General features: G+C 41.2%; 1 protein-coding gene across 5 annotated transcripts in view; it reads right to left on the bottom strand.

Moving 5' to 3' along the window:
- Positions 1 to 6,820: 6,820 nt before the first annotated feature.
- Ltbp1 (latent transforming growth factor beta binding protein 1) overlaps positions 6,821 to 13,293 on the bottom strand; it is a 385,515-nt gene continuing 379,042 nt past the window's right edge. For all 5 annotated transcript variants that reach the window (XM_051181870.1, XM_051181869.1, XM_051181868.1 and 2 more), the window contains 3 exons: positions 12,025 to 12,147; positions 8,820 to 8,969; positions 6,821 to 7,800 (listed from right to left, as the gene is read on the bottom strand). In XM_051181870.1, coding sequence (XP_051037827.1) covers positions 7,619 to 7,800; positions 8,820 to 8,969; positions 12,025 to 12,147 — 455 coding nt within the window. In that variant the 3' untranslated portion in view covers positions 6,821 to 7,618. The remainder of the gene's footprint in view (positions 7,801 to 8,819; positions 8,970 to 12,024; positions 12,148 to 13,293) is intronic.

Here is a 13,293-nt window from a genome sequence, read left to right as displayed (position 1 = left end):
AGATCAATGTCCTTGAAGATGAGCTCTTAAAAAGTTATTTATTTTATGTACATTGGTGTTTTGCCATAGGTGTTGGGTCCCCTGGAATTAGAGTTACAGACAGCTGAGATCTGTCTTGTGGTTGTTGGGAATTGAACCCAGGTCCTCTGGAAGACCAATCTTAACCACTAAGCCATCTCTCCAGCATCTGAAGATGAGCTTTTTAAAGTATACAGTTGAAAGAGAAAGAAGAAAGTTGAGAGAGTATTAAAGGAGCAAATAGGCCTCAAGAAGAAAAACTGAAGAATGACAAAGGGTCACAAGGTTTATTTAAATAATAATGTTTAGAGGTGTAGTTCAGTGATTAGCAAGCAGAAGACCCTGGGTTCCATCTCCAAGACTAGGTTGGGTGGGTGGCAGGGATAATAGGAAAATGTCTCAAGCATGGAGAAGGATGCCCGTATTCAGATGTGCTCACCAGTAAAAATTTAACTCTATAAAATGTAACCTCAAGACATTTTAAGATTGAACTCTCAAAGGAGAATGATAAGTAAATGATCCTCATGACTGTAAAAGAAGAGAAACCACCTATAAAGCTGTACCAATTCATCCAACAGAATACTTCTTAGTGGAAAGCATACAGTGTAGGAGGAAGGGACATGAGACCTTTCACAGTTATGAGTGAAAAGACTTTTACATGAGAATATTTTCCCTATAGAAATGACAAAGAGATAAAGACATCATCAAATAAATTAAAGCTGAAAGAATATTCTTTCACCACATCTATTCTACAAGAAATGTCAAAAGAATTGTTAAAGGGTGCTCTTCAGGGGCTAGAGAGATGCCTCAACCATTAAAGGCACTATGCAGTCCACTTGTAAAGAATTGTTACCAAAGTCCTATTAAGTTATCTACTTTTCATACTCTCTATAAATGTGCCAGGAAAGATAACTACACTGGACCAGAAGTGGCATAACTGTTATGACTATATCCAATGGCTTTCTTATTGGATTTAAGGCTCATCCCATTGTAGGAAACCCATGTTTGGTACTGTAAGACAGGACAAAACTCTGTAACTGCTGAGTCCTAGGCGTCGATGCAGAGGATATTACTGCAGTTTTGTTAAATAAATATGATGTGGCTATTAAATTTATTTCTAAAAAGTTGTGTGCACATCTATAGATTATTTCCGTTGTCCACACTGGTTTATGGGAGGGAAATCCCTTTTTTTCAGTGGGTAATGGTTACTAGAGAAACTCATAGCCAGTTAAACTGCTTAGAATAAATGACTGTGGCTGTGGCATGGTGGTTCAATGGTTAGCCCAAATGGTACAAAGTAATTATTTTTATCATCCTCTCCAAAACTCAGAGGACATTACAGAGAGCAGAAGCATAAGAATCAAAGGGAAGGAGTGGAGAGTGTCAGAACTCTGTCGTCTGGATGTGACCTAGTTGTTGCTGTGAAACAAGATGTGACTATGTGAGAACATCACAGGATTGGCCCCACTAACATTCCTTTATGAAAGTGTAGAGACACCTGAGGCAATTCCTCTCCTTGGAGATATGCAAGTGGTTGACCATGAATGGGAACAGGAGACTCTTTTTCAGGGGCATTTCCTGCAAGTAACCACTGTAAGGAAACATCAGCTTACCATGATGAACTGACATTGAAACATTCCTTTGTTCTGTTTCCCTCTCTGTCTAGGAAATAGAAATATAAACTTCCCAGAAAAATTTAGTACAGCTCATCTGCACTTTCTTGTGGCATTTGACATGTGAATAAGTCTGCGGAAAAATGATTACATGACAACCATTGTTTTGTTGGAACCTCCCATTGAATGTTTTCACTCAATGGTCTCTAGTTGATTTTTGAACTAAATTTTTAAAGATTTATTTATTATGTATACATTGTTCCTCCTGCATGCATCCCTGCAGGCCAGAAGAGGGCACCAGATCTCATTACGGATGGTTGTGAGCCACCATTTGGTTGCTGGGAATTGAACTCAGGACCTCTGGAAGAAAAGCCAGTGCTCTTAACCTCTGAGCCATCTCTCCAGCCCCTGCACTGATATTTGTCACCTATTTCTTTTTGCTAATTTGGGGTTTGGTCTATTATTGTTTTGTTAAATTTTCAAGAAGCATTGCTACATTGTTCATTTGCAATTCTTCTCTTTCCCCTTCTCTCTGTGGTATTAGTGAGGTGAGCTTTTCTTTTTCTTTCCATTCAGTCTTCTAATTGGAAAATGTACACTTTGTTTAACAAGTTGTATTAATAGGCAGGGAGCCCACTCCTGTTATTTTCTTGCCTTTCTACTAGTTGTTTTGAACATTCCTTATTTCTGTTTTCCTCCTTCATCGTTGCAGTATGATGCCTTACTACACTGACATTTGGTTCTTTTGTTTCTCTTGTGTGTTTAATCTTCTTGTTGGACTTGATATTTAAACATGTTGGACTTGATATTTAAACGCTCATAAATTTATATTAGGACTCCACTAAGTTTCTTTTTAAAAGGCTGGTCAGCTGTTTATGAGGCCCTTCAATATTGTCCTGTCCTGCACGACTTTCTTTTAGTTCATTTCTGACGTCCAGCGTTATGGAGTACAGGCTTAGTGACTTTGGGCTTAAAATACTCACCCCATTCCTTCCAAGCCTATAGAGATTTCCTTAGCCATGTGCTGCTGTCAATACTTGTCAGGACACATGTGAGGGCTGGATGACATGAACCACAAAGGACAGATGGCAGGGAAAACTAAGGTATTCCTCTCTGAAACGTCAATGAAGTGCTTTCCCAAGTATAGGACTATGGTCAAGCCTGGGTATATTCTTCTTGTGGCTCCTTTTGGCAGTATATGCCCAGAGGTAGGTGGCAGTCAAGGATTTTCAACCTGTAACTCCTTTGAAGGTAACACTTGCCTGAAAATGAGCAGAAAGAGGGAGGTCTGTGGACCAGAGGAAAACTCTCCCTGGCTATGTATGCTCTAACATGGAGGATACTCGGAGCCCTCTCCCTCAGCAGGTTGGAGCAGCTACTCAGAGTCCCTTTGTTTCCTTCTTGCCCTGTGGGTTGTAAGCCCCTTAGCACAGTACAATGGGGGAGTAGTGATGAGAGCTGTGTGACTGCTTGCCTTCAGTCCTGACACTGAAATTAGTCTAAGTATGGCTGGCCATGCCTTTGGTCTCAGCTCCTACATTTTATCCTTCTCCATATGGAAACACAAATCTCCTACAGTTTGAGGTATTTAGGAGGCTTAGATCATAGTCATTCTGCTGGGCCAAGATGAGTTTGAAAGGGAGCTATTACTCCATGTCAGTGCCATGGAATCTCAGAGATGGAGATAGACAGGGGCTTGTGAAGCCCAGAGAAACCCCAATGTAGTATCTCACTTTCTAAGATGGGCCCTAGCTTTAATCATACTGGGGGATTTATTGGCAGATGATGTGAATTCCCTCCCTAAAGGAAGACTATTGCAGGTTTCAAGTTACTTTTTAAGTGAACCACAAGCTTGCGAGGATTTTTATTTCTCTTTTTATATTGTTTTTTCAGGTCTCTGAATCTTTGAAGGCTCTAAAGCCTTGTTTCCAGTGTTCTCCCATAGACTCTCCTTTCAAAACGCATACAGTTGTTACTTTGGTTATTGCTGAAGGAGAACAGGACATCTGTATTCTGCCCTCTTCAATCTAAGCAGAATGCTGTTTAGAGTAGAAAATCCTGTGCTCATATAGTCTCCACAAAGTAGTTCACAAACACCAATTTCCATGCTAACTTCTTGCACCATTGACTCAATACCATATTTATAAACCTTATGTGACATATATCGTTTTTTGACATATTTTAGAGTCATAAGTTAGTCTGTTGACATATAAAAATACTAAAACTAAATTGATATTACCATATAAACTTAAAAAATGATAAGAAAAGAGAGAGTGCAATTTTTGTGTGTAGATGCACATGCATACCATTTTTGTATGTGGATACAGTGTGTGTGTGTGTGTGTGTGTGTGTGTGTGTGTGTGTGTGTGTACGTGTACGTGCATGCCTGTGGTAACATGAGGACAACCTCAAGTGCCGTCCATTTTGGGATTTTTAGTTTGGTGGCTTTTTTTTTTTTTTTGGAGACAGGGTTTCCCTGTGTAACAACCCTGGCTGTCCTGGAACACACTATGTAGACTGTGCTGGCCTGGAACTCACAGGGACCCACCTGCCTCTGCCTCCCAAGTGCGGAATTAAAGGCATGTGCTACCACCACACTTGGCTTTGTACCCCTTGTTTTGAAGATAGGATCTCTCACTGTCCTGAAGCTTGCTCAGTAGGCTAGCTGGCTAGCAAACCCCAGGGATCTGCCCATCTCCTCTTCCTCAATACTGGGATTACAAGTGTATGCCACCATGCATCAAACTTTGGTCCTTCTGTTGTGTGAACTCTTTCTCAAGCTTTGCAGCATCTTTTCTTGGGCCAAAACCCAACCATCCATTTCTCCTACATAAACATCAGCTGGAACTATTGAATTAGTTCAATAGTTTCTACCAATCTAGTACTGTATTAGCTTCCCATTGCTGTGAACTTACACCAAACATCACAAAACCATCTTACAGTTCAATAGGTAAGAGGTTCGTCCAGAATCGCTGGACCAAAACCAAGGTGTCAGGTATAGACAGTGCTGGCTTCATTTCTAGATTGTCCAAGAAGAGTCCTCTCCCTGTCTTTCCCAGCTCCTTCTGGCTGTCCACATCTTTGGTTCATGTGTCCCCTAATGGTGAGTGGCAGGTCGAGGCACTTTCCTGTTGTACCTACTGCTTTCTTGTCACACCTCTGAGAATCCTTTCATTCTGTTTTTCAACCTTTAAGGTTCCAAGGATACCCCTGGTGACTACACAAGGTCCACCCAGATAACGCAAGCTCATCTTCTCTTTGAGGTCACATGACAGGCACTCTGACACAGTATTTTTCTTTGTTCCTTTCTTTCTTCCTCCCTTTTTTTTTTTTTTTTTTTTTTTTTTTTTTTTTTTTGTTTGTTTGTTTTTTCCAGACAAGGTTTTTATGTGGCTTTGGAGGCTGTCCTGGAACTAGCTCTTGTAGACTTGTAGACCAGGCTGGTCTCAAACTCACAGAGATCTGTCTGCCTCTCCCTCTGCCTCTTGAGTGCTGGGATTAAAGGCGTGTGTCATTGCCTGGCAATCCATAATTTTCTTGATTATGACAGATCCCAAAGGATCTAAGGTGCTATCACAATGCCTACTTCAGATACTAGAAGGCAAGGGCCTCTCAAGAAAGTGTGCACTGGGAGAATTTTCCCTGGGGTCTGCTGAGACATATTTGTTTTTAAAATAGGTAAAAATGAGGACTGAATTTTAGTTCATACTGGGAAGCATCTAGAGTTGCTAGGGGTGGCTCCTAAGAGGCCAGTGACTCTACTTTAAAAGGTCTTGTTTGTTCATTATTCCTGTCACACTAACCTGTATTGATTTTCTAGAGTGATCACAAGGAAGTACAGGTGGTGGTTCCGATAAAAGTTTATTTTCTCAGAATTCTGGAACTAGAGTTCAAGATCTGTGGCAGAGTTGGTTTCTTCTCCTCCCAGGCCTCACTCCTTTGTAGATGGTCAGTCTTTCTTTTGCTTGTGTCCTTATTTCCTGGTGCCTAAGGACACCCATGGTCTTGGATTGCAGTTTATTCCACTGATCTCATTTAACTTCCGTTTCCTCCTTAGAGATCCTGTCTCCAAACAAAGTTGCACCCTAAAGCACTGGAACTCAGCCCTTCAGTGAGAGATCTTGAGAGGGCAATTATCAGCCTGTAACAGTAGCTAATTAGTCCTAACTTACAAAGTGATGGAGGACTATTAGTTAAGAAACAGGGCCATGGGACTAGGCAGATTGAGTCAGGGGAGGAATAGATGAGAGGAGAGGAGAGGAGAGAGAGAGAGAGAGAGAGAGAGAGAGAGAGAGAGAGAGAGCATAAAAGAGGGAGCCATTGTAGGTTTGAAGAGTAAACTGAACCTAGAGAAATGTACAGAGACCTACAAGGATGACCCCAACTAACAATTTTGAGCAACAGTGGAATGGCTACCTTAAATGCCCTTCCCTGATAATGAGATTGATAACTAATTTATCTACCATCATGAAGCCCTCATCTAGTAACTGATGGAAACAGAAGCATACACCTACAACTAAATACTGAGCTGAACTAGAATTCAGTTGCAGAGAGGGAGGACAAAACCAGGCTGCAGAAACACATAGAGACAGCTGACTTGAACAAGGAGGAGCTAGTGGGCCCCCAGACTGATAGCTGGGAATCCAGCATGGGACTGACTGAGACCCCCTGAACATGGGTCTCAATTAGAAGGTCTGAGAAGTCAAAGGGACCTCAGACAGTGGAACCAGGATGTATCCCTGGTGCACAAAAGGACTTTGGAGGGCACATACCCCATGGAGGGATACTCCCTTAACTCCCTTAACTCCCTTAACAGGAGAGAAGTCCTAGTCCCTAATCCAAATGACTTGAGAGATTTAGGTGACCTCTCTTGGAGGGCATCACCCTACATGTCGAGTGGGGGGGTTGGGAGGGGAGGGTGGGGGCATGAGAGGGTGGGAGAGAGGGAAAGAGGGAGGGAGAGGGAACTGGGATCAATATGTAAAATAAAAAAATTAATTAATTAAAAAAAGAAGATGCTTGCTATGGGGCAATAAATGAGTTCCTGCTTGACTAGAAAAAAAAAGGAAGGAAGGAAGAGAAAGAAAGAAAGAAAGAAAGAAAGAAAGAAAGAAAGGAAGGAAGGAAGACAGAGGGGCTGGGGGAACTGGGGGGTGGTGGGTGGGTACACAACTTGTTCTGTCACACAGTTTTTACAAAAATGGTGATTTTATTTTCTTATAACATACAATGGTAAATATTTTGAGGGGGGGTGTTCAGGTTTTTAAAATTCTCTGGGTTGACTTTACACATCACAATACCAAATAGGGGTAAGAAGTTCAGTCAAACAGGGATCCAATTGATAGAAGATATGCCAATACATGAAAAATAAAGTATCCTCCCCCTCCAAATGTCTATCAAAGCTTAACAATCACTGCTTATTCCACAGGACAGACAATTTGTTTTTAAAAGGCTCCAGACCGAAGAACAGCACAACCCTGTGTCATAATACTTATAATACAGTTTAACAACATTTTATCAAAGATGTTTGGACTTGAGAGTAACACTGAAGTAAAAAAAAAAAAAAAAAAGAAAGAAAGAAAGAAAGAAAGAAATGGTAGCTGAGGAGCTGCACAACAAAAAGAAAACCATATAAAACATCTCCAGTACTATTTAAAAGCCAAATTTAAGCAATAGTAAAAAAGAAAAAAATCAAAACAAGATAATAATACAACCTCTGTTTAAAATAACAGCCTCGTCCTGCCTCTTTTCTGTTGAATTTTACATATGAACACACTATATATACTGGATTTTTGGAGAAATGTCCATTTGGTCTGTCACACCCATCAGGTTCTGGCTCCATCCACTTACTGTCTTTGGGGTTCATTCAACTCCATGTTGCTTCTGTCTTTGCCATTCTGGGTTAGGTGTGGTATGTTAGGTATACATCTCTCCCTTTTCCTTTACACAGTGCAGAGTATATGGGCACAGGTCACATAGCTTTCCCTTTACTCCAAGTCGCCATCTTTGTCTAAATTCAAAGCAGTGTTTGGTAGTGTGCAGTAGTTGGGCTTGTCAGACTGTACGTAGCCTGGCAGACACAAACATTTGTAGGAGCCTTCAGTGTTGATGCACTTGGCATTCTTGCAGAGAGACATCCGATTATTCAGCTCACTACATTCATTTACATCTGCAATAAATCAAACCACAGGTTAACAGTATCTGATGTCACTCCAGCCGAAGATACCAGGTGCCATCTGCACTTGGGTGTGTCTATATTGCTCCTCCACATAAACCAGTGTTCTCATTTTTAACTCTCTCAATGTGTAAGATAGGCCTTCTTAGATCTTAAAAAAGACCACCACAGAGTATCTAAACTGCCCTGTTATTCAAAATATAATGTCAACATTTTGTCAGCTTGACATTTTATATAGAGAAGCTACAGTGTGACTGGTGATTTCACTATTTTTATCCAAACTAATGGTTAGGGAAGCTGTCTGTTTCCTAGATGCTGTCACTCTTTCATAGCTGTGTCACATACTCAGGTTTAGTATTACTTACTAAACCATCAAAATTTAAATTTAAAAGTCAAAATAATTACTTGAGCCCTTCTGGCCTTCCCTCTATATTTAAGGTTACTAGGGGTGGAGCAGAGGCACAGCTTCATGGTACAGCTCTAGTCTAGCATGCACAAGGCCCTGGGGTTCAGTTTCTGGCCCTGAGGAAAATAAAGCAATAAGGATTTTTAAGTGGGGTAATAACTCTGAGTTTTAGTTGTGAAAAGACAAAAAACACAAAACAAAAAAACCCAGGCTGGGTGGTGGTGACGGTGCATGTCTTTAGTCTCAGCACTGGGAAGGGAGAGGCAGGCAGATCTCTGTGCATTTAAAACCAGTCTGGTGTACAGATCAAGTTTCAGTACAGCAAAGTTACAGAGAAACCCTGTCTGAAAAAAACCAACCCCCACCCCCACAAAAAACACCAAAAAAACAAAAAACAGACTATACCGTTGACTGTCTTAACTATTTTTTTTTGTGTGTGTATAGTCCTGTAACATGAAGCATAATTATATTTAATGTATATTTCTGGAATGTTATTCAACTTCCCAAACTGCAACTCCCACCCATCTTGCTGAAACATACTCAGCTGACCAGATCTGGTCACAGGGGACTCCAGGGGAAGCCTTTCATTGGACACTATCATTCTTACCGACACAAGTCATCTTGGCCATATCCAGGTGGTACCCATCAAAGCAATCACAGGTATAACCTTCCTGAACCCTGACACATCGGCCGTTTTCACAGCCATTGAGGATGCCACATTCTTCTGCCTGCAATTCCTCAAAGGTATTTAAAAAACCTGCGGAGGAAAAGGTGGGGGTCCGGGTTAGAAGTGTTCACTCTCATTCCCTAAAGAAAATTCCCATTATTATTAATATTATTTAAGATACGATTCGTTTTATATATTTGTTTCAGATACTTTAACATTTGCTTTACTTTATACATATATATGAGAGCTATATTTGCATATATGGCTGTATGCCAGAAGAGGGCATCAGATCTCATTAGAGGTGATTGTGAGTCATCATGTGGTTGCTGGGACTTGAACTCAGGACCTCTGGAAGAGCAACCAGTCTCTTAACCACTGACCCATCTCTCCAGCCTTAATGCTAGCTTTAGAATTTACTATTGTTAAGCATAAACAATTCAAACTTTTGCACATTCCAGCCCACTTTTAGAATGTTAATGCTTTATACTACCATCACATAAAGTGGAAAACAAGGATGAGCTTGGGTTTTGAGAAACCAAGCATGGGTTTAAGTTGTTCTTTTCAGTTTGCAAATGTGGGATTTTTAAAAAACATTTTTTATGTGAATTTTCAGTAGGGCAGATGTCAGGAAGTCTTGAGGGGTGGGATCAGTGGAATTCCCCAGCAGTGTTCAGCAGGCATTTCTAAGAAGGCTCCCAAGTTTGAGGCTGTGCAACGGGAGTTGCAGAAACAAAGAAGAGTGGTCTGGCTGTGCCCAGTGGGGTCTGTTTACTCTGGCTTTCCAATGAGCTCTCTGCAAAGGCCCACAGGATAGAGGGCATAGAAGTGATTAAAACATCTTGATAAATGGGAAAGCACACTACACGTGTGTTTAGGATACTAAAAGGCTTTGATAAAGGACAAAACAAAGAAACTTTTGCTTGGCTCTTTTTACAGTTTAGACACTAGCTCTGAAGCCACTCAAGACCCTGGAGTTTTAATAACATAAAAAAACATGATAAAGTTGAGCTGTCCTCCCGGAGAAGGAAGCTGTAACACAATGACCTAAGTACACTATTACAGGTCACCTTCTTGCCACAAAAGGGCTTTAAAAAAAAATTACAACCAGACCTTTTGGCATGACTGGGCCTCTGAGGTAATTCTCCAATAGACCTGCAGGGGGCAGCAAAATATTGTTGCTATGCAGGCCCAGAAGGTTTAAATTTACATAGGAGCCCACTAAAAAAGCAGCTTTAAAAAAAGTTAATGCTGAGAAGGTGATGTGGGGTGATATGGGGGTGAGGGGAGGGAAAGGGAGGGAAAGGAGGAGAGGCAAGGGGACCTGAGATTGATATGTATAAACAAAACAGAACAACAACAAAAAACCAAAAAACTTAATTCAAAGAGGGAAACAGACAATGAAGAAATAGCAGACATATAAAGCTGATTTGAGAAATACAGACTTAAAATATGGGATCTTGATTGAAATCTTCAATCTAGTGTATCACAGCAAAATCATTTCAGTGACAGAAAAACATTTTGCTGTCACAATTAGTAAGGTTACATTTTATTACAGGAATTAAGATGTGCCATTAACAAGTAGAACTCAAGACCTCCAAAACAGACCTTCATGTTTCTAAACCAGGTAGGCAGGCTCTGATCCAAATCTGACCTGGTACCTATTTAGGTAAATGAACACAACTACATCTACTAGCCATGATAACTCTCCATGGCCATTTACATAATGCTGTAGCTGACAGGCTACAACAGAGACCATGCCATGTGGCCTTCGAAGTCTAAAACATTACCAAAGCTAGCCTTTCAGAGACCCGATAATGTACTAATGAGTTTCAGTTTTGGATATATTGTGCAAACTGAAGGCGGATCAGCAGAACTCACTGTTCTATAGTAATGCCAGATATCACAAATTCACTGTTCACTGCCTCAAAGCCTCGGAACACTATGCCCTGGTCATTTCTTTAAACTTTACTCTGTTGTGCAATGCAATTAAACACAATGTATGTGGAAATGTAATTAAACTTCATGCCTTCCCATCAGCGTTTGTATTATTGGGATTTTTAGATCCAACCAAAGGGCTCACACAGGAACAGAAGGAGGAAGAGTGTCTGCTCTCTTGAACCATAAAGGAAGAAGGAAAAAACCTTTGACTTTGTGGAAATAATCCCAAATGCAGCTACAAAGTTCTAAGTGCTAATCCCAATTGGTGGCTTCTGGAAATAGGTGACACTCCTCCACCCACCACCACCAAGAAAAGATTTCATAGCATGTTGCAACTCTGAAGTATCTCTAAAGTCCTAACCCCAAAGTCTGTGCTCCACAGGGACCCATCTCATGAGAATGTGGTACAGCTGCTGGAGTGAGATGCATGTCTTGTGAGATGAGGATGGTCCTTGAATTCAGATTTCTCTATTATGATGCAGTTCAGCATCTGCTCGTCCAGCCAGCCACCATTTTTCAGTCTGAATTGCTGTGTTTTCAAACCTCACTCTTTCTTATTTGAAAGCACAGATGTTCCTCCTATGGAAAGGATTTTGTGTGTGGGTTCCTCACACAGGACCCTCTGTCCATAGGTTGTGGGGCATTTCCTTTCTAGAGGCGACATTATTTCATTTTTGCCTCCCCCAAAAGCTCTGCTCACAAATCCAGAAAAGGCTGGCATGAATCATTTCTTACTTAATAAATCCCCTTATAAGTGGATTCTAAAAATCAATTTCTGACCAGGAAGGCATTTTTTTTTGGACCACCCACTCTAAAATACTTGTAAAGGTCAACTTGGTGTGGTGAGCATTTGTCATTTCCTTGCAGGGAAATTGAACTAGACCATAACTTAATATAAAAAGAAATGATTGAGCTGTAGCAATGTAACAATAAGATTATTTTCATTGCTTTAAAGAAAATAAATATAATACCTCTCCCATGCAATGCTCATCTTGGAATCTGATGATTCCTAGCCAAAGTAGTAGGCTATGTAACTCAAGGGGATTATAAAACCAATCTGCTGGGTCCTGCCCCAATATTCTGATGGATAAGTTTAGACCAAGACCCACAGTCTACATTCAGAACAATTTTCCAGGGATCATATTTTGAAAACATGAGTAATCTTGATCCACAGCTTAACTCAACATGACTGAATGACTGTGCTTACGGTCTTGAACGAAGTAAGGGTCTGTCTCTGGGCCATATTGTTCACTGAAGTCCACCAATGCATCCTGTCCATATGGCCGCCGTCGCCCCGACACTGGGATGTTGCACAGCTGGGCATAGTCATCTGAGAGGGAGAGGACACTGTTGGGTTACATCAGGCGCACACACTGCATCTCAGAGCAGTGAGCCTGGCATCACACACACCATTCAGAAGCATCTGGAATGTGCCCAAGTATTCCTCTGTGGAAGCTGGGCACACACACACACACACACACACACACACACACACACACACACACACACTGAATACTAAGATAAAGCATGAAGAAGGTTCTCAAACAATGACCTAAAAGAGCTGATGATTTGCATAACCCACCCTAAAACACACACAAACACACACACACAGACAGAGGCAAAGAGACAGAGGGAGAAAGAGAGAGAGAGACAGACAGACAGACAGAGGAGAGACAGAGAGAAAAAGAGAGAGAGAGGGAGAGATAGAGAGCTATCTTAGAATGCATCAGGCCTCCTGGAAGAGAAGTTTTATTCAATCTTAATATGAGTTATTATAAACATATAACAAATTCAATCTTAATATGAGTTATTATAAACATAAGGAACAAAGTAGTACATGGAGTAAGCTAAAGGCACCATGTCCATAAGAAACAGGAAAAGCAGATCACTAGTGTTTATAACATGATACAACAGCATCCCAGCTTGAACTACAAGTTGCTCCTCTAATCGTCAGACACTGTGTAATTCCAGGCCCTGTGAACATGATTACAGCATGATGGACATTACAGCAAGGATGAGCATAGTAGTAAGGAACTACTGATTGCACACTGCTTCCTCTGTCATGTGTTGCTGTAAGCATTCAATTAACATGAAGGCACAGAGAGGTCACATCTCCGCTGGTGGACCGGACCTAAAGTCAGTAACCAGGCTATGGAGCTTTCTTCAAGTGCAGTCTCCTGCATCTCTTCTGAAACATTGGGCCTTATTCGCTTTTGGCCTTCAGCTGCCACTTCCTGTAGCCACATCCCCATTCCAAACTGGACCAGGCCATAATGGTTGGATTCCTAACCTGCACTCCCCAGCCAAGCCATGGAATCTCCGTTCTCCACCCCAGGGGGCTCCTGAGATGTAAATGCATGCCAGGATGTCAGGCTCTTTCCTACACTTAACAGCACTTGTTTGGAAAGTCCAGAGAGGAATGCTTCATGTGCTGAATATATGAATTACAGAGAATGCATTTTCCAAATATAACAAC

Source organism: Phodopus roborovskii, unplaced genomic scaffold (assembly GCF_943737965.1).
Source record: "Phodopus roborovskii unplaced genomic scaffold, PHOROB, whole genome shotgun sequence".
Classification (NCBI taxonomy): Eukaryota; Metazoa; Chordata; class Mammalia; order Rodentia; family Cricetidae; genus Phodopus; species Phodopus roborovskii.
This window is presented reverse-complemented; position numbering and strand designations above follow the sequence as displayed.